The sequence below is a fragment of the Pantherophis guttatus genome, chromosome 7 (assembly GCF_059756535.1).
Source record: "Pantherophis guttatus breed Tessera chromosome 7, ASM5975653v1, whole genome shotgun sequence".
Lineage (NCBI taxonomy): Eukaryota > Metazoa > Chordata > Lepidosauria > Squamata > Colubridae > Pantherophis > Pantherophis guttatus.
Window position 1 is genome coordinate 39713803 of NC_142069.1, and position 27332 is coordinate 39741134.

The window sequence follows — 27332 nt, forward strand, 5'->3', positions numbered from 1 at the left end:
AAATATCACATCAACTAATATTTTACTACCTCAGTTCCTCACATTCCTCTCCATTGCTTCACTCATTGTTTAAAAATGACAAAATAATGACATGATTTCAAAGAGTGTTGCTTATAAAGAAAGAAGGCTTAGTGAAAGGGCTGTGGTTCATGACAAGAGTATAAACTTTGTATGCAAAAGTCTCCCAAACTTTTGTGTCTGCTTTTTCCAAGTAGTAGATGACGTGGAAAAACTCTCTTGGAGCCATAAGAATATTGTCAGGTACAGTAGTCAATAATGGATTAGCAGCAAGTCATGTTCCTATATAACCGATGAACTATCAGATATATTCTAAGTGTGATTCACAGTGTTAACCAGCTGAAAAAAGTTAGTATATAAGAATATGAACAAATCTAAATGTCTTTTCCAAAGGGTCCAAATCATCTTGCGTAACACAAAAATACAAAAAGTTAAAAAGAGAAGTTGTTCTTCATTTTGAGTGGGAAAAGTAGGAATTTTATAAGGGTCAACAGAAGCAACTTGATTCAATTTACACATATAATTTGGCTTAAAACAATGAGCTTTTTTCAATGAACAATACTTTCTAAATACAACCCAAATAATTATTTAAGACTCTTCACTATTATCTTTGCATAGTTACTCATTGCGAGTAACTGTGCATGTGAGTAGGGGATCTCTGCGCAATGGAAAGGAAAAATGTAGGCAGATATACCTGGAAGGATAGGTCATGTATGTATGTATGTATGTATGTATGTCCTTACAGGTGTGTGGGTGTGTGTGTATAAATACTAGAAGTTAATAAATTACCAAAGTGTCAAAAAGTTCAAGGAAATAGAAAAAAATTCTCCAGCTTAATTTTTTTTTTCTTTATTTAATTGTTCATAGAAAGCAGTAGAAATGATCCATTTTCCATTATGCATGCAGAAGAACTTTTTTTTTCTGTCAAGAAACAAAACAGTTATAGAATTCAGAAAATACAAAAGGAAATCATGCAAGGCTATTATGCAGAGTAACATGAACATTCAAAAGTCAAAATCTAGCGTTTATTAAATGGGACAGGATACAAGTCCTATAACAAATAAAACCCTCTTCTATTTTATATAGTTTTTTATTAATTTATAATATGATATACAAAGAGAATAGAAAAGTAAATATTAGGGAAATTAGGGAAGGAAAAAGGGAAGTGGATAGTGGGGGGAAGCAAGGGAAAAGAAAAAAAAGGCATTGACTTCTGACTCCTTTGGTGCAGTAAAATACAGCATTAACATCTACCCTCAACTTTTTATTTTTTCATAGTAATATAAACTAGCCATTTCTATAACAACAAATCTATCTAATCAGTAAAACCCAAAATCAAACTTTCATTTTTTCCCACCTCAAGCAAAGTCCAGAAGTGGTTTCCAAGTAGAAATAAAGGTATTATAAAACCCTCTTCTAAATCAGGGGTGTCAAACTCAATTTTATTGAGGGCCGCATCAGGGCTGTGGTTGACCTCCAGGGGCTGGGTGGGCTTGGCCAACTGGGCAGGTGTGGCTGACTGGGTGGGTGTGGCCAACTTGACGCCAGTCCCCAAACTGCTGGCATGTTTCCTCTTCATATTGGGTACACAGGGCCAAAGCTACGCTTGCCTGATCTTTCCCCTTCGCACTGGGTAGACTGGGCCAAAGCTAGGCTGGCCCGGTTTTTCCTCTTAGCATTAGGTAGACCAGGACAGGCCCGTGGGCCTTGAGTTTAATACCCTTGATTTAAATGGTCTTCCTTACAGCAAGTGTAAGGTAATGTGATTATTCTTACCCTATTTTATATATTTTTCAAAAAGTTTTATCTTTCCTCCTGTCCACAAATCTTATCAATACAGTAGTATGGAAGAATACACATTAATTTTCTTCCATGTAATGGGATTGTAATACCCCATTTGGTATGTAGGGCTATAACAGTGCAAATATCTAGATATTCATGAGATGGCAGCAAAGAGAAAGGAAAAACGCTAGTGCTCAACTAAATTTCCCATTCCTGGGTAGTCAGAACACAGGAATTGAATAGGCTAGTCAACTTCTCACTACTTAACAATGAACCAGAAAGGCAGTCATGTATACAGTACATGCTTAAATAAACATACTTATTTTTTTCTGTATATTACTATAACTTGTTTGATTACCTGAATATCAAACTATCCATGAATTCCCTCCCAAAAAGTAACATTTTTGTATAAATGTTCTAGCTTATATGGATTAATCATGTTTTTTTTCTTTAGATTAGTTCTGAAATACACAAGTAGAGACAGAACCTTGAGTTTGACGCGCCTATTCTACACGATCCTGTCCAATTTCCAGGCATTCCTGGTCTTTCTCCTCTGCTCTTATATACCACAGGAATTTCTCTACAGAAATGTAACTTGAATTCATGAAATGAGTGACATATAAATTAAATAATAAAATAATAAAATTTGTGATGAGAAGAAAAGGGGTCAGGAAGGTCTGTTTTTATAAGCCCAGTTGTAAAGCTAAATATTCAGTGGCAGAGATCTTAAACTGCAGCTTAACTGGTATATTGAGCCAACCATGTCTTTCTATTTCCCTTAAGTAATCCAATACTGCTAAATGCTCAAATAGGATATTAGATCTAAGTGGGCATATGGTACCATCCTTCACCTATCAGATACAGTCACTAAAATCCAGAGGAGTATAGTATAATTGTTGGCAGACACACAAGGGATGAATGAAGATTGCCTCCAATTTTATAAATCACTAACAGATGACAGCACTGACAAACTAGAAACCCTGATGTGCTTTTCAGCTCCATTTTTTTTCTTTACAGTTATGAGAAAAAAAATTGTGCTGTCACTGAAACTAAACCTGCAGTGAGTACTGGTCAGTATGCTTTAGGCAATGCATTGTGATTGAATTTTTGACAGCTAATTAAAATTTACTGCATAATGCAGATTTATGACAATGACTGTTAATATAAGTACTGTGGATAGCTGGGCCCCCAAAAGTGTAAAGATGGTGAACTAGGACGAGTTGATATGTGTGATCAACAACAAATGGGCAACCTGTAACAGCAAACCCACAAATTTTATATGAGTTATGTTGATGAACTGATTGAGGACAATCAATAGATCATGGAAATGAAAATTGCTGTCAAGCTTGGCATTTCACAGAATGTGTTGCTCAATATTAGAAAGTTTGTGCTAGATGGGTTCCTTGATGCTGATGACAAAGATGAACACTTCCAGAAATGAAATTTGTCAATAATTGCTTTCAAACTGTAAGAATGAAAGTACATAACATTGTGACAGTCAACAAAACATGGGCACTTTGTTATGACACAGACATGAAGCATCAGTCCATGGAACACTGTCATAAAACTTTTCCAACGGGGGTAAGAAGCTCTACGCTTTGGCAGAAAAACTCATGGATACACTTTTCTTGGAATGCAGGAGGTGTTATTCATAAGGATTTTTTTGAACCTGACAATATTATGATGGCACTCAAAGAGATGACACTCAAAACTTGGAAACAATTAAGAGGAGTTTGGAAGCATAACACAAGAATGAATTTTTTTTCAATGTGATAACCTTAGGCCTCATATCTCACAAGCCACCAAGAAGTAATTGCAAAGTTAGATTTCACATCTTACCCCTTCTAACCTAAGGTTCAGAATCCGTACCATGTGACTTCCACTAATTTCCAAAGTGAAAAGAATACCTTTGTGGGTATCTATTTAATTCAAATGAACAGCTGGAAGGAATTGTCAGGACCTGATTGAAAAGGCAAAGTATGAAGTTCTTTGTGATGACTTTAAGAAACTATTCCACCACTGCCAGAAGTATGCAGTAAATGGGGCTATGCGAAAAAGTGAATCAAGTAATGAAAGAGCTCAGGAAAATGGTAATTTAAAAATATCCCCTATTTAAATTAAAGTTATGGAAGGAGGCATTGCTCCCAATTAAATATTTATATTTTAAAAAATAGTTGAATGTGCTCTTACAATATGCCTCTTTTGGTGAGACCCAAAAAAATGATCTATCTGAAAGCAACCTGGAAGGTAATAATCTTCTAAAATAGTATTATCTCACTATCCTCTGTCTTCTCCCTGATGCTTATTATTATACTAGTTTTAACTGTTTTTCTGGGTAGCTGTACAGATTTCTGAGCAAAACATTGGCCAGTTATCATCTATATTTTTATTTTTTAGAATTTCTATGGGTCAAGTATAATTTGCGTAAGATTATGCTGATAAGCTTTTGGACTTCAAACATTACAAATTCTGTTTAGAGTAAACAATAAAATCAGATAGGGTAGGGAGTCTGGCAGAATGAAATAAGTTATCCACAAGGACAGTGATGTGAATTCATGCCAGATTACAGTACTTGTTCCAAGAAGATATCCATATCCGAGCCGTCTTTTCGAATGACGTTTCTCCTTTAAAAAAATTCTGGTAAACTTCAAAACAGTCTTTAATGTGGCATGTAAAGTCCCCCCCCCCCCAAAAAAAAGATTCCACTGGGGAAATGAAAGCCTTTGGGTATATGTAGAAAAGACCAAAAGTAATTGAACTCTATCCTGAATATTCTACACAGCTATAAAGTACCCCTGCCCCCAAGGCAACCGACTCTATAGTATTGGAATTGAGAAATACTGTATGCTATTTTTGTACTGACTGCTAGGTGTTCTAAATTGCATTAATTGCTTCAACATTTACATACGCACACAATTAGCTATGTAACCATCTGCCTGATTGTTAAGAAAATGTACTGATGGGGCAGCTGTAATTTTCTTATTGGCATTTAGGACAGAAAATGAATGGCTGATGTATGCAGGATATTTATATAAAGCACTGATGTTGTTCTATATGAAACCAAGTGTTTGGTTTAACTAATATTGTTGACAATAGCAACAATACAATTTCATAGGCAACCTATGTCTCATCCTGACTATATAATGAATCATTTTTGGGTTTTGTGCCTTCAAATCAGTGTTGACTCCTGGTGATTGCCTGTACAAGTCCCTTCAATTTTCTTGGCAATATTTTTAGAAGTGGTTTGCCTTTTTCCTGGAGCTCAGAGAGAATGAAAATCACCCAATTGGCTTCATACCTAAAGTAGAATTAGAGTCGATAGTGGTTTCTAGCCTGGTACCTTAACCATTACACCAAACTGGATCTCTATCAGTGCACTAAAGCCCCCAAATTCTTCTTTCTGTTGAACTTTATCTCTTATTATTTCCAGGTAGCTCATTTGGCATCAATTAAACAATTGGTTAGTCCTTAATTTCTTTGGGGATTTTCCCCTCCAATTTCCCAGTCTAGCCTTCATTCCTGAGTCTCCCACTTAGATACAAATCAGACCTCAACCTCTTTATAGGTTTCTTTGAGTTAAGAGTAAAATCAGCCAGGTGCAATAATTTGCTGAAGCCTTAATAACTACAGCTTTGATATTTCCCAGGCTTATAGAGAAGCAAAGAACTGAAAATATGAATAAAGAGAATAATGTTACAAAAAAGTTAAACACTTTAAAATGTAGCTAGAACAATGAAGTCCAATATATCAGAATAAAATGAGCCCAAGGTAGACAAAATGGGGGGGGGAGAAAGGGGAAGAAACTCAGTGGCCAGAATAACTTTCACGTAAACATATCAGATTCATGCCAATATGAATACTGTAAAGTATATATGCCACTGAAATCTAAATTGTATCCAAGAGTTAAATTTTGATTATAAACTACCACTTCAGGATACCCAACTATGTCATTAAGAAATTAATGCATGTAGAAGTATTTCTTTATCCCACTTCCAAATTATCCAGAAGATGAAATTAAGAACTATTTATCTCACTAGCAGACTTCATACCCTTTTAAATTGGGTAAAGAATTCTGATTAATATACCATGAAAAGTTCACACAATCTTTACAAAATATAAGCAATACACAAAGTTTGCAAAGACAGCATGCTCCAGACCTAGCAAAAGTCATACTTTTGCCAAAGAAGCAAGCTATAAATGAAGCAGACAGGTCAATTTCAGAAGGGCTTTAATTAACAATATCCAGCGTTGGCCCTTCAAAGTGAACACTAACAATACTGCATTATACAGTATATGAAGTTGGGCCCATATGAATTATGCAGCTAGGTAACACTTAACAAGAATACATCTATAGATTCTGCCAAGCCCACAAAAGATAATCCCATTACAGTACCTAATTCAGGTCTTTATAAACGTCACGGGTGAAGCCTGCTAGCCTTTTTGGAAATTAGTAACAGGCAAGCGAGGGGACATGTTCACATTAAAGAGAAAATGAACGCAACCTACAAAAGATCAAACAAAATCGTCCCTCGGGCTTAAACTTCACATTTGACGGACAAGTTCTGGTGTTTTTCCTTCTCCGCCCTCCCCCGTCCTTTTTCTTTCCCCATTACCTTTGCACGGAAAACCAGCACGCGCGTTAAGTTACCCAGCTCCCCAAAAGATCCTGACAGACTCTGTCCCCGCGTGTTTCACTCCGCAGGTTCCTCTACTTGGGACTGCCGTGGATGAACCCCTTTCCCCGCCATGACTTACTCCGCAGCAGCTCCCGACTTAACTCGACATTAAGACCCCCCCAACTCCCCTCCCCACCCCACAAATCAGAACGAATGAACGAACCGGAGACTCCCTCCTCAATTACGCATGCGCAGACATTCATTCTCCGTTCCCAGTAGAGCGCTCGCCGAGGCGGCTTTCGGCCGCTCCCCCACCTCCCTCTTCCCAGCATTCCAAGCGGCGGATATCGAAAAGAGATTGTCTCCAGGTCGGTGTTGGGCTGACTGGGGCGTGTAGTTTTTTTTTTTCCCCTACGACGCTTTCCCTGGAAAGGGAAACGCTTCGCTCCTTAATGTCGGGCTGTCCGTGCTTTTTTCCTGCCCAGTCGGCGCGAGGGTCCCGTCAGCTCCGTTCCCCAAGGAGCGCGGCTCTCTTTATTGGCCGGAATTCGTTTTTTTTTCCACCCGCGCTAGGTAGCGCTTTGTCCGACTCGGAGCGTTTGTCAAACGGTTCGTCGAGCAAAGCATTTTGGGACTCGGAGTTTTCTTCGCCGACTGCCCTCTGGGCATTGTAGTCCCGCGGGAGTTTCGACCGGGCGCTCGGTGCAAGTTGGAGAGCATATCCGGGCTCTTCTGAATGTGGGCGAGGGTTGTTTGATCGCGTTGCTTAGCAGCGGCCGTCCCCACCTTCAACGACTGCGGAAGTCGGCGAGGGAAGACAAAGGAAAGAGGCTGAAGGTGGGAGGAGAGGCGGTGGAAAGTAAGCGAGCCAGCAAGGGGCGGCGTGGGCACCGGGGAGAGACGGGGACCGCTTCCCGCTTCTAGTCGGGGTCGAGGGAAGGAGGACCGAGTGGACGCTGGGATTTTATGCCTGGCATCCCCGGTTACTAAGTCTTCGCGGTCGAGATAGGGTGGTTCTTTTATATGCCTAAGGTGCGGTTTACGTCGCCCAGCCCAGTTCTTCTGGTGAAATAAAGCTTTGCAGGATTACAGTTCGCTTTGTTAAAGATACACGAAATGTTCCCTATGGTCCAAATGCAGATGGTCCTCGATTTACCACACTTCATTTAATAACCGTTCAAAGTTAAACGGCGCTGAAAAAAAATGACTTACGGCCATTTTTCACACTTAACAATCTTTGTAGCATCCCCATGGTCAAAATTCAGATGCTTGGCAAATGGTTCTATACTTATTATTTATGACCGTTGATGTGTCCCGAGGTCATGTGACCCCCTTTTGCAACCTTTTAACCAGCCAAATCAAGGGGGAAGCCAGATTCATTCGACAACCATGTTAGCAAATTATCAACTGCAGTGATTCACTTAAACTGTGGCAAGAAAGTTCGTAAAATGGGGCAAAATTTCACTTAAATGTCTCACTTAACAACATAATTTTGGGGCCCAGTTGTGGTCATAAATTGAGGACTGCCTGTACGTGTGAAAGGACAGCCTGCATGTATTCTGCTATTGGTGAAACGGTCACTAATCCACAATGTTTTGGCATAATAGGCTCTGTCTCCCCTAGCATAGATAATTCTAAAGCGGCAAAGTTTTGCCCCCGCTCCTCCTTTAATGCTCAGCTAGGATCTTGAGAGAGAGAGAAGCATTGGATGGGCAGCATTACCAAAAAAGAAGCATACCAGATTTTGCTAGTGTGATCTCATGTTTTCCTGCTTGCCTTCTTGCACAAGTGTTGTGGTTACATGATTTGATGAAAAAGAAGGAGGAAAATGGTGTTTTGGAGAAAGTAGACCATTCCATTAAACACATTAAACACTTCAATTTGTGAAGAAAAGGTCTATCTCTTCGAATGATGGAAGCCATATGGAACAACAGCAAATAAAATAACATGGAAAAAAATATTCTTTTAGCTTCTCCATTGTTCATAAAAATACCTGAAAAGAAACAGGTTTTGAAATTTTGAAACTCATAATCTTGTGAAGTGGAAAATATTGATCCATGTCTTTGCTGTCATCCCAAATAACGGTCTTAAAACTTTTATAGAAAGGTAGATTTTTTTTTTTTTAATGTTAGGAACCATCTTTCACTGAATGTGTTAAGGTAGAGGCTGGAGGACAGACCTCTGTTTGTAATGCTTTAAACTGAATTCCTATACTAAACGGTAGATTGGATTCAATAACTGAAATGATCTATGATTGAGCTTAAAAGTATGAAATTGCTTTGGTACTTGCTATTCATAATATGGGAACCCAGTTGCTGTGATTCATAGACCGATTTACATTATTAGTATGTTAATTATGATTTATTCAGTAAACCGTTGTTAAAATGTGACTTGGCATAATCTATTGGATATTTTACAAAATACGTTTTAAATAACTGAGCCGAAGTGGCGCAGTGGTTAGAGTGCTGTACTGCAGCTACTTCAGCTGACTGTTAGTTCAGCAGATCAGCAGATCAAATCTCACCGGCTCAAGGTTGACTCAGCCTTCCATCCTTCTGAGGTGGGTAAAATGAGGACCCAGATTGTTGGGGGCAATATGCTATTTAGTATACTGTTTTTAGTGTAAGCCGCCCAGAGTCCTTGGAGAGTGGGTGGCATAGAAATATGATTAATTTTAAAAAAAACAAAACAGTCCATGTCTTGTAGATAGAAAATAATGGAATTTTAATGTTACATGGCAGAAGATTGCACTACTTAAATTTACTTTTTTCATTTTTTACATTTTAATTGTCATGAAGGGTTCGAGTGCTGTATCTTTCTCACATATCAGCATTGTCAGGTGAGATGCCCCTTGGAAGATAGTTATATCAGCAAGTACAATCAAACTCATACCTCACAGTAGGAGAGAGGATCACAATATGAATGCTTACAGAGCCTCTGGGAGGGGGGTTTGAGATCTTCAGCTTTCCACTCTATGTACTTTGCTACCTGCTACACTAACCATGTTTTAGTTCAGTGTATGAACCTTATCTCCAAATTGAGAATCTTTAACCCGGGAAATGAAGAATTATAAGATAAGGTGAAAAAAAAGAAGAAATCCTTTCTTCAACAAAAACTTAGATCTTACTTCCCAGGGTCAAAAAATTGATTTTTGAATCCTGGAGAATAGTATTTGAAAAGGCCAAAGTATTTTTTCTTATATAGTATATAGCCATGATGGCGAAGCTATGGCACATGTGCTGGAAGTGGCACACAGAGGCATCTCTCCAGGCATGCCAGCCCTCGTCTATTGCTTTTCCGGGTTCCGGTGCGCACATGTGCTGGTTTTTGCGTGCTCATGAGTGCCAGAAACTGGAATACCAGGTGACCGGCACTCCGGTGCGTGTGTGCCAGGGAGCTACTCTTCTGGGTTCCGGTGCTCCCCTGAGGTCCCGCACTCCCTTTTCGGCACTCGGTGCCGAAAAGGTCCGCCAACACTGGTATATAGTATTAAAACAATCTGTTGGTTTTATTCCATAAATCTGATGGAATTGAAGTTGTCTCATACTTTACGTAATCTGTGTAAAATTAACTGTATAGTAGTTCTCTGTTAAAACACAATATATACCGGTAATAATGAGCTCATATTGAAGTATCACTTCTGGGATCTAGGAGATGTGCCTTTTCCATAGTGGTCCTGCCCTCTCTCTTCCCCTTGAGATCTGGCAAACTTCCATCCTCTTAACCTTCTGGAAAACCATTAAAACCTGTTTTTTCCTCCAAGGGTTGTGATACCCAGTTGGAGCTAAATGAAACAAAAAAGAGCATGTCACAAAACTGTGTGTAAATAATATAATTATAATTTTATCCACAGTTTCTTAGAAATCAAATTGAATTTAATAGTACTAGTTTAGATAGAAACAAGATTGGCAATCCTAGTTATCTATGTTTTCATAGGTACAGACATACAACCAATTTGTGCAATGAAATTTTTGAATCTATGGCCTTCCAACAAGAGAATTCCAAAATATTAAGGATAATTGTTCTGAAATGGTATTTGAGACATTGTAGTTATCCTTTGCATTCATTTACAATCTGCCCCAAACTTACGGTAATCAAATATTTTATTAATATAAAGATTAAAAACAGAATTAAAAAAGGAAATGGTAAAGGAACCCCTCAACATAATATCAAGTTCAAGGAGTAGAATGCATACAAAAACTGAAATTGGATCATTTTCAAACGTAAAAGCTATTTTACAGGTTTTCTTATTAATTTTTACAATAGCTCCCATCTCATCTGATGGAATTCTTAAGTGATTACATTGAGGAACTATATATACATGGAAATAAAGAGAAAAGACCGCCCTGAGTCCTTCGGGAGTAGGGCGGTATACAAATTCAATAAATAAATAAATAAATAAATAAATAAATAAATAAATAAATAAATGTTTCAGGTGCATAAATAAAAAAAATTGGCTTTTAGTCTTAAAATATTTGTTTGACTCCTTGTATCTAGTAACATTTCATTTGAGAGTCAGTGTGGTAGTTAAGGGGTTGGACTAGGAAGGGCTAGGTGAGGTTCTATTTCACCCTTGGTTAATGCAAACTTAATGAATGCCTGTGGACCAATAACCACTCAGTCTAAACCTGCCTCACAGAATTTCTGTTAATGGGGAAAGTAAGTCCTCTACTATTTTTAGATATAATAGCTTACTAAATAAAAATACTACAAATGCTATATTAAATATTTCTGGTAAATGTAATATAACCTTTTCAATGTGACTACTTTTTTTTTTTACAGAAGTAAATGAATATTCAGGATGGCACCTATTTTGGAATGGAAGAAAATTATGAGAGTAGATCCTGATGCTTTGCCTCGTCAGGAGGAACTAGCAGATAGTTTGCTTGAGACTGTGGCCAAGGTATTTTGCATGATGTTTTCAATATGTCAGTAATTAAAGATATTTTAATGTGTACTTCTCAAATATTTATATTTTATATATTTTAGGTTGATGGTAATGCTTTGAAAGATGAGACTCCTGCACATTTAATTCAGCTTTTTAAAATTTCTCAATCACTAATGAAGGTCAGTATTGATGTATTGTTAAGATTTCTAAATAGCATCTTTATAAACATTTATTATACTTTATTTATTTATTTATAATATAATCCTAAGTGTATAGCAATCATCAAACCACTATGAATAGAGGAAAAATGCTACCCTCCCCCCAAAATACATCACATGCCACCAAGATATCATAGTACTCCTGTACTAAAGTACACATATGCTGGGCTCAATTCCTATCCTTTTGAGGGAAGAGCTAGGTCTTCATGGCCCTCCAGAAAGCTAATAGGTTAGGGGCCTTCCAGACCTCAGGGGAAAGGCTGTTATATAAGATAGATGGTTGTTGTAGAGAAGGCACACCAGATGATATTAAAGGGGAGTAAAGGGGACCGGAATGCACCCATCTTATCTGATCTGGTGAGATCGACATATCCACAGAGAAAAGTAGTCCTATAGATAATTTGGCTCTGTGCCATTCAGGGCTTTAAATGTGATAACTAGCACTTTGAATTGCACCTGGAAAGAGACTGGCAGTTAATATAAACTCATTTCCCAGTAATCTAACACAGACAGTCCTCAAAGTGCTGAGTAACTTTGAGTAGTTCGGAGAACCAGCAAATATCACCTCTGGCTGTTCCCAGAGTGGAGTAGGAATGGGAATTTTGCAATATCCTTCCCCTGGAGTGGGGTGGGAATGGAGAGTTTGCAGTATCCTTCCTCTGCCACGCCCACCAAGCCACACCACATCCACCAAGCCATGCCCACAGAACTGGTAGTAAAAAAATTTGAATTCCACCACTGCTCTGAAAGTTTATCAAATCCATCAGTTGCATTGTAATCCAATAAATAAGCATTGGAACAGGTTCTGTTTGTGTTTATAATTCCTGGAACCTCTAAAATATTTACAGATGTATATCAATAGTCTTGCAGCACTTTAGAAAGTTAATCCACAGATATTAATAAAAATGAGCATGGTTTGTTAAATATTTAAATAGTTTAATATAAAAACATTTATGAGGCTAGAAGTAGTGAAGAAGACAAGTGACCTAAGATTTCCTGAGAAGGGAAGAGATGAGAATTTTTTTTTCTTTTTGCCCATTCATGTACAGTCATTTTGAATGGTAAATATAGTAGTTGGATGAAAATGGGACAAACACACTTGTCCATAATAAACATAGAGTTGTAGTTGTTTTGGATTAATAAAAACAGCTCTGAGGTTTGTTTGTTTTTTACTTGTATACTCTTGTAGAAGAAAGAGTATAATTACATAAAGCTTATTCTTAGATTTTTGGCATGTTTATAACATATCAATATAACTTAATATTAGGGGTTTATCTGTAATAAACTGTATCTTATTTTAAACATGTTTTAATCCATATGATTTTATTTTGTTTGCAGCAGTTATTAGTATTATTTGCATTTTCCCTAATAGATGAAAAATCAAGAAGTAGAACTGGCTCTAGAAGAAGTTGAGAAAGCTGGAGAAGAGCAAGCTAAATTTGGTAACATTTCTATAGATACATAACTTGTAAACATCTTGATACTTTGGGGGAAAATACAGAAGTATCAATAAAATGGAATTTCCAGTTCCATAGAGAAGAAACCCTATTTAGAATTCAGAATTCAATATTGTAGGCTTTATTGTTTTGCTTTTTTTTTTTAATTATTTTTTCTCTTTTTTTTTATTGAAAAGTTTTACAAAAAGAATACAAAATTTTTTTTCCCCCTGTTCCCCCCACCCTTTCCCCCCTTTATCCCCCCCTCCCCCCGACTTCCCAGAGCAAAATACAAGGTATTTCATTTAATCAAACATAAACTAGATTAATCTACTTATCCTCAAAGTACTACCTCCGCCACTGAAACCTTAACTCCACTACAGATAGCCAAATACTTCTAATACTAACATTCATTCATAAGCTATTTGATATTTTCTTGTCTGATACTTATTTTGAATATAATCAATCCATCTTCTCCACTCCGATACGTATCTTTCTTGCGTGTGGTCCTTTAAGTACGCCAAGATTTTCGCCATTTCTGCTAGGTTTGTTACTTTCAATATCCACTCTTCAATAGTAGGCAAAGAGTCCTTCTTCCAATATTGCGCTACCAGCAGCCTAGTTGCTGATATTAAGTTCAAAATCAATTTAGTCTCTGAAACTGTACAGTCCGTAATTATACCCAATAGAAACAATTGAGTAAATTTCAACCTTCTTTTCAAAATGTTCTGCATCACCCACCAAATTTTTATCCAAAATGCCTTGACTTTCTTACAAGTCCACCATATATGATAATAGGTTGCGTCATTACATTCACATCTCCAACATTTAGCTTGCAAATTCGAGTACTTACATGATAATTTCTTAGTATCTAAGTGCCATCTATAAAACATTTTATAAAAATTCTCTCTCAAATTTTGTGCTTGCGTAAATTTAACATTTCTGACCCAAATCGTTTCCCACGTTTCCATCATCACTGGTTCCTGAAAGTTTTGTGCCCATTTTATCATACAATCCTTAACCAATTCAGTTTCTGAATCTATTTCCAGTAATGCATTATACAACCTTTTAATATGCATCTGACTTTGATCTCTAATCTGTTTCACCAAATTTTCCTCATTTTGCATAACCCCAATTTTTTGATCCTCCCTCCATCTAGCTTGGAGCTGACCATACTGAAACCAAGTATAAATTATCCCTTCTTCTTTTAATTCATCTAGAGATTTCAATTGCAACTTGCCCCTTTCCAAAAAAAAGAAGCTCTTTATAGGTAATCACCTCTATTTTTTGCTCTGTACTTATATTTTCTATTACATGTCTGGGGTTTGCCTATATAGGTATCTTATAGTTCAGCTTATATTGGTACTTTTTCCAAACCCTCAACAATGCATTTCTGAGTATATGACCCTTAAACACTTTATCCACTTTTTTTTCATACAACAAATAAGCATGCCATCCATATAACAAATCATAACCTAACCATAAAGAATGTTTAACATTCTTTCTTCAGTTAAGTTAAACCAGTCACTAATTTGTGATAAAGCTGCTGCTTCATAATACAATCTTAAGTTAGGCATTTTAAGACCTCCTCTCTCACGTATATCCTGTATAATTTTCAGTTTCACTCTTGGTTTCTTCCCAGCCCAAATAAAAGTATTAACCCCTTTATTGTTTTGCTTTTACTTTGCTGCTAGTTTTGAACTGTTACCTTTTACTCAGTTGGAATAGTGAGATTCTTCATTATAGTTCATTTATATAGTTTATTATAAATTTCGTTTATTCTGTTATTCTCAGTCAAATACAGAAACATTGAAAACATACATATGATGATGACTAATGAGGTCCAACTTCTAAAGCTGGGCCCAAAGCATCACACAATTTCAACTTAAAGTGAATTGAATTTTCAGTTTATAAAATGAAGAAAAAAGTTTCTTTAAAATAAATTGAAAGATGTTAATGAGCAATTGAGTTCACTCATTTTTAATTCTCTGAAAGAATAGGTAAGTATTAAATATGGGATATGCAAGGTTCAATTATGAAACATAGTATTCCTATATATAATATAATTCATACTATACACAGATAGAATCTACAATTAATTTTTTTTTAAGGAGCTGTTTTAAATACTAGTAGAGAATGTGATCAGTTTTATTCTAGGTCTTATTTCAGTGTTTTTGTCATTATATATTTTGATAACTTTGTTCTTTTTTATGAAAACAGAAAATCAATTAAAAACTAAGGTGATGAAGCTAGAAAAAGAATTAGAGGTATGTTTATTTTTGAGATAAAATATCAGCTTTAAATAGCTTTACGAATCTTATTAATCTGTCTAATTTGTATGGCGCTGAATCTTCTAAGCTACAGCATGTTGTGAGGCTTGGTTTTCGCATTTTACGATTGGTAATTTTAAATCCTGCAACTGTTTAATTTGCCTAATATTTTAAATTTGGACAATATAAAAAAGGATCCTACTACATGTTTTAGAAAACTTCCTTGCATTAATTATTAATTGAGAAATCAGATTTTGGAGCATTTTTAAAATATAATACTTGCAGAGAATATGTTGAATCGTAAAGTATAATAAAGTGTAACCCTATTTTAATAGTTGGGAGTTTGATTTGTGCTGCTTACTGGTAGAAATAATGAATTAATTCAATATTTGTTAATTTAGTAGTTATTTTTCAGTATAGCCAGTCTAAATTTAATTTAGATTCCAAGACAGATGGTCCGCTAGAGTAAATAGCTAAATCTGATCTTACATTGCTTAGTTGCATGTTTGCTATATTTCAGAACCTTTCCATGAGTTTTATATTGTTTAGAATATGCACTTTTTACTTATTTTAATATAATGAAATATATATAACTAATTTTATTTTAATATTTGCTAAGATAGCACAGCGATCCACTGGAAGCCGTGATACTCGATTTCTGCGCGATGAAATTCGCCAATTGGAAAAACAATTGTCACAAAAAGACAGAGAATTAGCAGACATGGAAAAGGACCTAGACAAAGAGAAGAAAGTTAATGAACAGGTAAATTACATTAATCTTTATAGAGTAAAAGTTTGTTCGACAAAAGGCGTTCGACAATTTGAATTGGACTTTTATGATTAATCAAATTGACCTAATGGGATTTGGGACCAATTTTAGGAAGATGATCGTGAATATCTATCACAAACAGAGGGCAAACATATTAGTGAATGGAGACAAAACTCAGGTATTTCAGATCCAAAAAGGAGTGAGGCAGGGATGCCCCCTATCCCCCCTACTTTATATTTTGGCGTTAGAGGTGCTACTTAGAAAGATTAGAGCCAATAAAGAAATTAAAGGATTAAAGATTAGGAAGGAAACATTCAAAACCCAAGCTTTTGCAGACGACGTAGCCCTCATAATAGAAGATCCATTAGAATCCAGTTTAAAATTAATGCAGGAAATACAGGATTATGGAGAAGTGGCGGGCCTTAAACTCAATAGGAAAAAAACTAAAATAATAGTGAAAAACATGACAGATCCACAAAAGAAGAAATTGGAAGACTTATTAGGCCTCCAGGCAGTTAAGAAAATAAAATATTTGGGAATATGGATTACTGCGAGATTCTCCTCACTAAAAGATGATAATTATATCCCCCTACGGCACAAAATATATCAAGACCTTGAAAGATGGAAAAGGCTAAAATTGTCTCTGATTGGTAAAATAGCAGCGATTAAAATGAACATCTTACCTAAAATTCTATTCCTATTTCAAAACATCCCGATAACCTTAGATAAAAAATTCTTTCTGGACCTGAATAAACACATTAGAAACTTTCTATGGGAGGGTAAGAAATCGAGGATCTCCTTTAAGATACTCCAAGGCAAAAGAAATTTGGGAGGATTTGGGCTCCCTGATTGGGAAATATATCAAAAGGCGGCGAAAATAATTTGGATCAAGGAGTGGATCAAGCTACAAGATAGGAGAATCCTGACATTAGAAGGACACGATCTTCTAGAAGGATGGCATGCTCACCTGTGGGATATAAAGAACAAGAAAAAATCCTACTTTCATAAACACAACGTGGGAGGAAATTAGACAGAGGATTTATTCTAAGGTACCCAATTGGCTTTCTATTATGGAAGCATTGGTGGCCCCAAACAGGAGAGACGATTATAAATTGGGCACATATAAGGATATTCTTGATGGAGAAGGGAAGCTCAAACCTCTGGATTTATTGAGGGACCAGGGTTTCAACTTGGATTGGTGGAACTATCTACAGATTAGTTCAAGATTCCAAAAAGATAGAGATAAATTTGATATAGAAGCTAAATACAGAAATTTTGATAAAATTATTTGGGGAATAGACAAGAAAATGCTAACAAAAATTTATAACTTCCTATTAGATTAGGATAGGGCAGAGATCATAGCAAAAAATCAGCTAAATATTTGGGAAAAAAACCTGGGATATAGATTAAATTTTAACGACTGGGAGATGGCCTGGAATAGGAACTATAAAATAGCGAAATCGGCAACATTTAGAGAAAACCATTACAAAATGCTACATAGGTGGTACCTAGCCCAGGCTAGGTTAGCGAAAATGTTTCCAAATCTCTCAGCCACATGTTGGAAATATGGAAAAACGGTCGGCACCTTCTATCATCTATGGTGGACCTGTCCTGAGACCAAAAAGTTTTGGTCAAAAATTCGACACTGGCTCTGTGAAATAACGGGACAGGAGATAGTCCTAGCCCCAGAATCTTTCCTCCTGGGTATAACTGAAGATGGCCTCAATAACAACAAAACGCAACTCATAATCCAGATTACAACCGCGGCTAGACTAGCCTTTGCGAAATACTGGAAAAATAAATCTATACCCTCAGAAGAAATATTAATAAACAAAATCCTAGAGTGCGCAGAAATGGCAAAATTGACGAGTGAGTTAAATAATGAGGAGAAATCTAAATATTATGAAGTATGGGGAAACTGGTATAATTGGTTGAAGAACAAGATAAAAACATGATTTTAGGATATGACCTGTTTTGTATTCGAATTCGAGTTATATTGCATAGAATATTGTATAGCTAAGGATGAAGTTTATTTAATGTATGATTCACCAAATTGTATAAACACTGTACTTCTGAAGGAGATAGAGATTGTATATTTTCTTTTTATTATGGAAAAATTCAATAAAGTATATTAAAAAAAAATTGTTCTAAACAAATTAATGTTAGAATAACAATAGAAATTGAAAATTAAGACCTAACAATGCAAGATTTTTAAAAAGAAAATATTGTAAATTTATATCAACATAATAGTAGTGATAGATACTATAAATTTAGGAAAACTAAAATTGTGTAATGAAATTGTAAAGATAACTATATGGAAGAACAGCCAATTGAGTCAAAGAAATTTACTCACAGATAAATGAATATAAGATTTTTATCTGAAATTCTTTCTGTTATTGGTAATACTGAATATTATCTATACATTTGATTTGAAAAATACATCTGATCATAAATAATGTGTGTGTTTTTTAAATGAAGCACTGGAACTGTTTCAAAATTGTAAAATTATAAGAAACAATCTAATATGTATAGTGAACTGAAAGAGATGCTCTCAAATTTACTAGTTTCAATAGTTCCTATGTCTAGTTTAACAAGTTAATATCTTGTTTTTAGTGCATTATTTATATATAAGAAGCAGTAATTATATATATATGTGTGTCTGTGGAACTAAATAGAGTTTATTCCCTACATTGCAGATTGACTGCACTAAATTTTGGAATTGGTAAATTATGAAGACCCAATCACTTCTGCTACTGGGTACTTCTGAGAAAATGTAGCATTATATAATTTAGTAGAAAACTGGCTAAACAAACTTTTGGATTGAAATAGAGGTGTTTTTTATTTTCAGTTAATGATTTATATATGTAAGGTTTGCAAATATGAATAATGATATTCCTAGAAAGAGGCTTCTGTCTTATCTTTGGATCATACTATATAGTTTCAGCTAACCAATTTGTCATTCTAGTTTACTCTTCGAAATGAAGAAACAGAAAATGAAAACAGCAAATTAAGAAGAGAGGTTGGTATGCCAATATAACAATTTGACACAAAATAATTTTTTGCACCTGGTGCCTACTTATTTGTTACACCTTGTGTACTTTTGATATACCACTGCTATTGTGCTTCCTTATTTCCATCTTTCCTTATCTGTGCTATGTACGCTAGATATAAGGATTTCCAATTTCTTAGAAGAAAGGCCATTTAATTTTAATTTCATCCAGTCATAACAAATGTTTAAAATCTTCTGCAATGACAAGATTAGTCTTTCAATCTAGGTAATTTCTGATTCAGTTTATGGATTTTCTTCATCATAAAGATATATAATATTAAGTTCTTAATGTGCTTGCTTGGTAAGATAATGCTGTATTACTTCTTCCTTTATGTTTTTCTCTTTTCTGTTTTGCCTGCTAAGTTTGGTCCCTTAAATTTTCCTCTTTTTTCTTGTTCTGCTCTTATTTTTTTTAAGAAAGCAAGAATGAAGAAAAAGGTGAGGATTAGTGTTAGTTTCTGTGTTCAGTGTATTAGCTTGTTTCAATAACTTAATTTAAAAATTAGATTCTTTAAATGTGAAAGGGCCAATTATAATATCAAGTCCCTGGCCATACTTGGTGCATAAATAAAAATTAAAGTATTTCAGGTGGCCATCTAGCCTCCACTAGAATATATCCAATGAAATGAAGTCTCTCTGGTTTATTAGTTCTAGTTCCCTTAGATCTACTAGCATATTTCTCAGTTTCAGAAAGTATTAATATCTTATCTTCAGCAGTTTCATATTTTAATCATCTTTTTCTGCAGAATGAGCAGCTTCGTCAGGATGTTATTGACTATCAGAGACAATTAGAAACACAAAAGGAAACACTTCTCTCAAGAAAAGAAGACTCAGATTACAGGTCACAGTTATCAAAAAAGAATTTTGAGCTTGTTCAATACCTAGATGAAATTCAGGTAAATTTCAAAGAGTTGCTCAGTAGAACAAAATGGTCAGACCTGACTCTAATTTAAAGGAGTGCAGACCTTACTGGTGTATTTTGGGTTCTTGGTTTTGGTTTTTGTCTAAGAATAAGAGCAAGGTGATTTTATATAAAATCCAAAGATTTGTCGTGTTTTTCCTGCTGTTTGGCATAATAAGCTAATGGCTAGCAACTAATCCATTATTCATTTAAACATATAAAAATTGTATTCCATGCAGAACTTAATTTTAGAAAAAGATATTTTGTAGTTCAAATTGGTGAGATGGAGATTTAGATTGTGTGTGTGTGTGTGTGTGTGTGTGTGTGTGTGTGTATACCGTATTTTTTGCACTATAAGACACACCGGACCATAAGATGCACATTAGATTTAGAGGAGGAAAGCAAGAAAAAAAATCTGCCTCTGCCTCTCAGCATCCATCCGTTATTCATCTTGCTAGCATCCTTGCAGCAAACAGCAAACAGCCTGTCAGCTTCAGCATGTTTTTGCAGCCCCAGTGTGTGGCTCATCAGGGTTCCACTCCGTTGCGCCCACCACCAGTCAACTGAGCTGAGCTGCTGTCACTGCCGGGGAACACTGGACTCTTCGCTGCCGAGCAGCTGATTGGCGGTTGGATCAGCCTCCTGGAATACTGCCAATCAGCTGTTCTAGGTGGCGGCAATCCCCGCTGCCACCGATCCCCACTGCCTAGAACAGCTGATCAGCGGTATTCAGGGAGGCTGATCCAACCACCAATCAGTTCCTCAGCAGCGAAGGCTCCAGTGTTCCCTGGTGGCAGCACCGAACGGCTGCAGCGGTGACAGGTGGTGGCGAACGCTGCCGCTGCATCAACCCCCCTACCCCACCTCAATAGTCGCTCTATAAGACGCACAGACATTTCCACCCACTTTTGGGGGGGAGGGAAGTGTGTCCTATAGTGTGAAAAATATGGTATATATGAATTACCATTTTTTTAAATAAAGAGTAGTGAAATATCTGTAAGGGGAATAAAGGGGTGTAAATATCTTCAGGGAAGTCAGTAGCATAAATCATTACCAAATCTAGTAAGAAAAGTCCTGCCAATTTAGTACAATCAAAATTAAACTAGTGATGGGACAACTCAGAAGAAAATTTAATATAAAATGAAGGGCTTGGTTGTTAGTTAGAGCATAGCATGTCAGCCCATCATGCTAATGAGAATATATTTTTTCAGGTACCCTAAAACATGCCAAAACCCATATGTTGTTTTATGAACTAATTGTAATAATTTGTTTGGATGTCCCTGCAACTTATTATTATTGTTATCTTCTAGATTTTCTTAGGGGACAATTTAATATAGCTTAATCAATTTAAGAATTGCTTCTTATATCAAAACATACATTTCATGGAAATATGTCTGTTTTACATTTGTAGAATTTGACAGAAGCTAATGAAAAGTTAGAAGCACAAAACCAGGAAATGAGAAAAAATTTAGAAGAATCTGTGCAAGAAATGGAGAATATGACTGATGAATACAATAAAATGAAATTTATGGTGCAACAGTCTGATATTGCCATGGACCAGCTAAGAAAGGAAAAAGAGCAATATAGACTACAGGTATGAGTCACCTTGCATACTAGGAAGCAGATACACAAAATATTAAAATTAGAGTACAAAGGATTAAGTTAGTAATGTTGATTTTAGGAGTGCTAAATAGTACCAAATTTGAAGTTTATTTGCAATACACTTACCATAGCCTTATCCATTGAAAAAAATATCAGTATCTTTTACGTGTAAAATTGTAAGAAAGCAACTAGTTTCCAGTTATGTGTACTGCAAAATTCCCATTGACAAACTGTCAATAGCTTATATTATGAATTGTATCTCAATGCAGGTGCGTGAGCTGACAGAGCAACTTAAAGCAAAGAATGAAGAAGATGACCCACTTATGGCAGCTGTAAATGAAAAAGTGGAGGAGTGGAAGGTACTTCACAGCTAACAACTGTGTTTTAGCGATTTGTTTTGTGTTTTGTCATAATTAAGATTTTTTTTTGTCTCCTTTTATCTTGCAGAGAATTTTGGCTTCCAAAGATGATGAAATAATTGAATATCAGGAAATGCTGTTGACTCTGAAAGAGAAGCTGAAAATGGCCCAGTTGGATGCTGACAAGAGCAATGTTCTTGCCCTCCAGCAGGTTTGTATCCACACATTTGTGAAATAAATATGCACATTACTAAAAAATATAATGCAGTAATTATCTTCACAACCCACTTTTGTATGGACATATCTAGAAACCTATTTTAGAGAGTTGTATTTATTTTTGCAGCATTTTCAATATTTTACCACTAAATTCATTACTTTTAATTGTCCCCCTCCCCCCCCCAATAAAATGTGCTATATGAGTTTTAAAATCTGTTAACAGTTGACTTGAAGATGAAGCTGAAGGGACAGAAATGTTTGGTGAGGAGGTCATTATATGTTTGGGAAGTTAATTGCTTCCTTAATAGAGTACATTTTAAAATTTTGAGATGTAGTGGGGTGGGAGAATGGAACATTGCATAGTTCCTTTTTGAGTAAGGAGAACTAGGGGGAGCAGTTTAATTGCATGGCCTCAACAAGGATTATTTGGTTGTTCCTCTCTGACTCTTCTAATGACATGTTCCCAACTCTCGCCCTCTACCCTTCAATCTCATGCCAGGTTTTCCCCCTGTAGCAATCTTACTTTTTGCCTACAGGGGAGCTCATCGTAGGCATCACGTACAAGTCATTAATGCATTAGTTTATCCTGAATTTAGGATAATCTGAAATACCGGTATACGTACCTCATGTCTATTTAGAAGAAAATGAAATCATTGGAGAGAGAGCATTTAGCTGTGATTAATTTAGCTGACATTGTCATAAAGTTGTAAGCTGTTTATTTTATTTTTATTTCTCTGCTTTATTTTTATTTATTTTTTTGCTCCCTTTGCTTATCCTTCTAGACAATATCTGAACTCTGTGTTGTAAGTACTTTTGTCTTTCTGTTGATCATTTTGGTGTACTTTAAGAGCATGTTCCATGTATTATTTATTAAGTAAAAAACTCTTTTTAGGGTGTTCAAGAAAGAGATAGTCAGATCAAACTGCTCACTGAACAGATTGAACAATATACAAAGGAGATGGAGAAAAATGTATTGATCATTGAGGATATGAAAAGAGAACTCCAGAAAGATAAAAGTAAATATTTGAAAGTGTTTCTGTACTAATGTCAATAGGTAAACAATAAAGAATTGATTGAATGTTTGATTATAGCCTTAAATGTTAGTTAAGAAGGAATGCAGCACATCGGTAAGCAGTTCATATGCTGACACTTAACTATGAGTAATAATATTAGGTGGGATTTTGAATTTATTTGTTCAGAAGAAAGGATGATTTCTTTAGGAATATATACCATAATAATGCATTTAAGGACATATTTCAGGATAATTTACTCATTCTTTTGTTTCACAAGCAAATATATAAGTAATAAGATATTTTCAACTTTCCATTGAAAGACTTCACTGGCCACATATCAAAGTTTTTCAGGAGTTGTTGCTACTTCATTTAATTTGTAAGCCTGGATTTTATGTCCCTGACTCCCTTGGATTAAATTTTTATAGTGAAAGGGAAGCTGATCTTTTTTTAAAAAAAAAAAGAATTTACTGATTGTTAATTTTCCACTATATTTTTACTTTCAATGTCACATATTGAATATATGTTTCTCCTTTCATTTCTATAGGAATATTAACTAATTAGACATTTATTTTTATTTCAGGCAGGCTATCGATTACTCAACAGGATCGTATTGGGGAAATGCAAGGAAAGTTAGAGATGCTGGAAGAGAAAGTCAAGGATAGTGAAAGGACAGCAGAACTTGCAGAAGCAGATGCAAGAGAAAAGGACAAAGAACTTATTGAAACTCTGAAGCGAGTGAAAGATTATGAAACTGTATGTCTTTTGATTGGTGAAAATATCTTCCAGGCAGAAACAGTCAATTTTCTTAAAGCTGAGAAAGGCGTTCCCTCACCAGTAGGGGGAAATGTATACCAGCAACTGATGGGACAGGAGCTTGGGAAGTATTGGGCCAGAATCAAAAGTTCAGGAACATAATTTTCTTACGCTATTCTCTCTCTCTTTGTTTTCTGCACCCATTTTTTATCTATTATTCTTGCACATGCTAATTGATTGACTCATTTCATTATATTATTCATGCAGTCACAACTTGCATATCATCACTTCTCTTGCAGTCATGCACATACACAATCTACATTCATCTATTTTTAGTTTGTTACATTTGCATTTAATGAATGTGCAAATAAGCAGGCAAAGGAAGAGTTGTTTGTCTTGGAAGTTTTCTCTTTATATCTCCTTCCATATTTTATTTGTTGGCTGAAAAATACTAAAACTGAGTTTGAAAGATAATTAATGGACTTCAGGTCATAATTCCAGTTTCTCAGATATTATATGTTTTATATGTATTTTTGATTTTAGATTGATAATATAAAACTATTTTCTAATCTTTTCTTTTCGAAGGGAATATATGGCCTGGAAGATGCTGTTGCTGAAATAAAAGGTTTAAAAAAACAACTCAAAATAAGAAATAGTGAAATTGAAACATTAATTAAAGAAGTTAATAAACTTGAATTTAAAATCAATGATCTTCTTGATGAAAATGAAGATCTTCGGGAACAGCTAGGTATGACCATATCAGATTTATTAGATAACGTATTTAAATAATATATTTAGCAGGTCTTCGTTACTTTGTTTTTTCAGGGTTTTTTTAAGCTGTCTTGAGTAGAACTAATAATTTCTTCCTATGTAAATTTGAGCAACAAGCCTTCTGATTCTTTGTAGACAGAATGGCTGATTAAAGCAGTTCTAAACTTTGGTCTGGATTTTAAGAGCATTGAGACGGTGCTTAGCAGAATGACACTTTTACTAACATTGGTAGTAGTATTACCATTGTGGGTGCATCTGCAGTATGGTAGGAAGTGGAAGTGGAATGAAAAGTGAGGAATTCTTTAACCATATGGAGGGATTTTTTTTCTTCAGATTTTGATCTTTATTTTCATTTTATTAAGTTTACATATTAAATTGTTAATATTAAGGAGCTCTGTGTTAACTAGGTCAGTTGGATTTGTACAAATCATCTTCACTGTCTCCCACTGATTTTTTGCCATCCATGGTCATACTGTTTTCTCTGTTACGGTAAGGAAATATTTCTGAAAAAGACTCAACCAGTCATGGGTGTTTTAGTTTATGTATGTCTGAATATGTGGCCCTCAAAACAAGAAAAACAATATGGAGTTACTTCTAAGCAGTTCCCTTTATTATTCCTCACCCATGGATAGAAATCTTGCCAAACTAAATAATTACTTACATCATTAAAGATATATTCAGAAGTTCTATGGAGGAGCTATCCCGATCCTCTTTCTCTCAACCAAACTATCTAAACTTTGCTGTCACTTGCTATCCTGGGAATCCAGACTATATTCCATCCCAGTATATGTTTGTGTGTGTGTGGGTATACATGCGTACACAAACACACACACACAAATACACACACTTTATGTATGCACACACCTATACACATACATATTAAGAATTAGGATTGTTTTCCTTTTTGGCATAGAGAACAAATATATGGAAATTCTGAGAGAATATTTATAGCTCAGGGTTTAACTACAAGATCTTTGGTGCTGTATGAGTTCGGTGATGTTCTTGCAGATGTTTTGTTACCAGACTATGGTAAGTAACATTATTCGTGCACTACCAAGCTCCGACAAAACCAAGAACCTAATAGTAAATAGTTAAGTCTAGAAGAATTAGTCCAATGCTACTACTATTATCAAAAGGTGGTCTGTTTTTGCCAGGTTTAGTAAGAATCTGCATTTTCAACATAACTGAATTTAGAAATGAATATTGGAGGAAAAAGAAAATGAATACAATGACTGAGGTTTATGCTCAGTATAGATACTTAACTAAGAAACATATGAAAAGTGTCAACAAGATGCTATGAGGGAACAGATACTCTCCCTCAGTGCACCTTTCCATATCATCCAGTCCAGCAATTACATAATCAAATCTACAGATAATCTCTAATGCATGATCTGTTTCATTTTAGGGCTTGATCCAAAAACAATGATTGATTTAACTGAACTGAAAAATAGCAAAGCATTAAAACAACAACAATACAAAGCTGAAAATCAAGTCCTGCTGAAAGAGGCAAGTAATAATTTTCACTTAATGCTTTTCATAAAAATTAAGGCACAAAGAAATAATGCCATTTAAATTCAATGCAGATTGAAAGATTAGAAGAAGAAAGAGTTACCCTGAAACAACAAATCCGTAAATTGGCTCAGGAGAAAGGAAGAAGAGCTGCAACTTTAGGTAAAATGGTACTTATTTTTTAAAATTTAGCAATGAGATAAATAATTAATTGATTTTTCTATCATTCCTGGATCAATCTAAACATATTTTCCAATATTTAGGAGTCAGACTGAATAATTCTATTATTTAATAATAATAAAGTCACACAGAATCACTTTGAATAGTGAGATAGGAGGCATACAAATGTAATAAAAAAGAAATAAATTCTTAGTTTTATTGCACATGTTACAAGTATGATGTAATATTTCATTTTGAACATAGTATTTTCCATTAAACTATATGGAAAAGAATTTGCTAAATCTTAGTACTGTGTCTGACCTATATGTCTTTTTATTTAAGTAGTTTTAGTTCTATAATCTACATCAGGTTAATCAGTGCTGATAGTTCCCGCCTCTGCTTTATGTGATTCTTCACTTATTTTGCACAGTGGGATAAAAGTTTGAGCTGCTATTTTTTATATGATGTTGACATCTCCTGTCAGTCTAAGAGCGCCAAACATTGAGGATTTTTTAACATTTTCTTTGGTAAAGTCTATTTCTTAACTTTTACTTCTCAGATCTGCCCAAAGTTAATTTTGTGTGAAAATTTTGTTCCAAATAGGACTGGATGCAGATGATCTACAGCTGATTGATACTTTTACTGAAGATTTAAAGATGAAAAGAGAGAGATCTGAGTTAATGAGTACATCTAACTTTGATAAACTTAAAACAAAGGTAGCCATTCTTTTGAACTTCCAATTTGACTGAATTCTGAAAGTATACAGGTTAGAAATAACTATTTATCACACACTGAATACAAGAAAATTATTTTAAAAACTGATTCATAATGTGTAATACTTTGTTATTTCCTTATGTGGCTGAGTAGAATATTAAGCATTGTTCATTTTGAGAATTATAGTATACATAAAAGGGAGAAGAAAGCATACTTTAGGATAAAATAATTATTTGTTTTTCTGAAAGATCTGTGGAATTAAATTGAGTTTTTCCAAGTTTGTCTGAAA

At 35.2% G+C, this 27332-nt stretch overlaps 2 protein-coding genes across 12 annotated transcripts in view; one reads left to right on the forward strand and one right to left on the reverse strand.

The window, feature by feature from the left end:
* Positions 1-6780, reverse strand: part of TMTC3 (transmembrane O-mannosyltransferase targeting cadherins 3) — a 32215-nt gene extending 25435 nt beyond the window's left edge. The window contains exons 1-2 of one of the 6 annotated variants that reach the window (XM_087874031.1): positions 6640-6765; positions 808-939 (exon numbers count right to left, since the gene is read on the reverse strand). The gene's annotated coding sequence lies outside the window, so the exon portion shown is untranslated. Of the gene's footprint in view, positions 1-807; positions 940-6413 lie in introns of all 6 variants that reach the window. The other 5 variants (XM_087874033.1, XM_087874034.1, XM_087874030.1 and 2 more) reach the window with 5 other exon arrangements.
* CEP290 (centrosomal protein 290) overlaps positions 6656-27332 on the forward strand; it is a 58121-nt gene continuing 37444 nt past the window's right edge. For 4 of the 6 annotated variants that reach the window (XM_087874025.1, XM_087874026.1, XM_087874027.1 and 1 more), the window contains exons 1-17: positions 6747-7275; positions 11199-11319; positions 11406-11483; positions 12895-12964; positions 15179-15225; positions 15848-15991; positions 18963-19016; positions 19793-19942; positions 21359-21541; positions 21819-21908; positions 21997-22119; positions 23017-23140; positions 23718-23890; positions 24476-24638; positions 26067-26167; positions 26245-26332; positions 26933-27045. In XM_087874025.1, the coding sequence (XP_087730151.1) occupies positions 11218-11319; positions 11406-11483; positions 12895-12964; positions 15179-15225; positions 15848-15991; positions 18963-19016; positions 19793-19942; positions 21359-21541; positions 21819-21908; positions 21997-22119; positions 23017-23140; positions 23718-23890; positions 24476-24638; positions 26067-26167; positions 26245-26332; positions 26933-27045 (1803 nt within the window). In that variant the 5' untranslated portion in view covers positions 6747-7275; positions 11199-11217. Of the gene's footprint in view, positions 7276-9214; positions 9256-11198; positions 11320-11405; positions 11484-12894; positions 12965-15178; positions 15226-15847; positions 15992-18962; positions 19017-19792; positions 19943-21358; positions 21542-21818; positions 21909-21996; positions 22120-23016; positions 23141-23717; positions 23891-24475; positions 24639-26066; positions 26168-26244; positions 26333-26932; positions 27046-27332 lie in introns of all 6 variants that reach the window. The other 2 variants (XM_087874024.1, XM_087874028.1) reach the window with 2 other exon arrangements.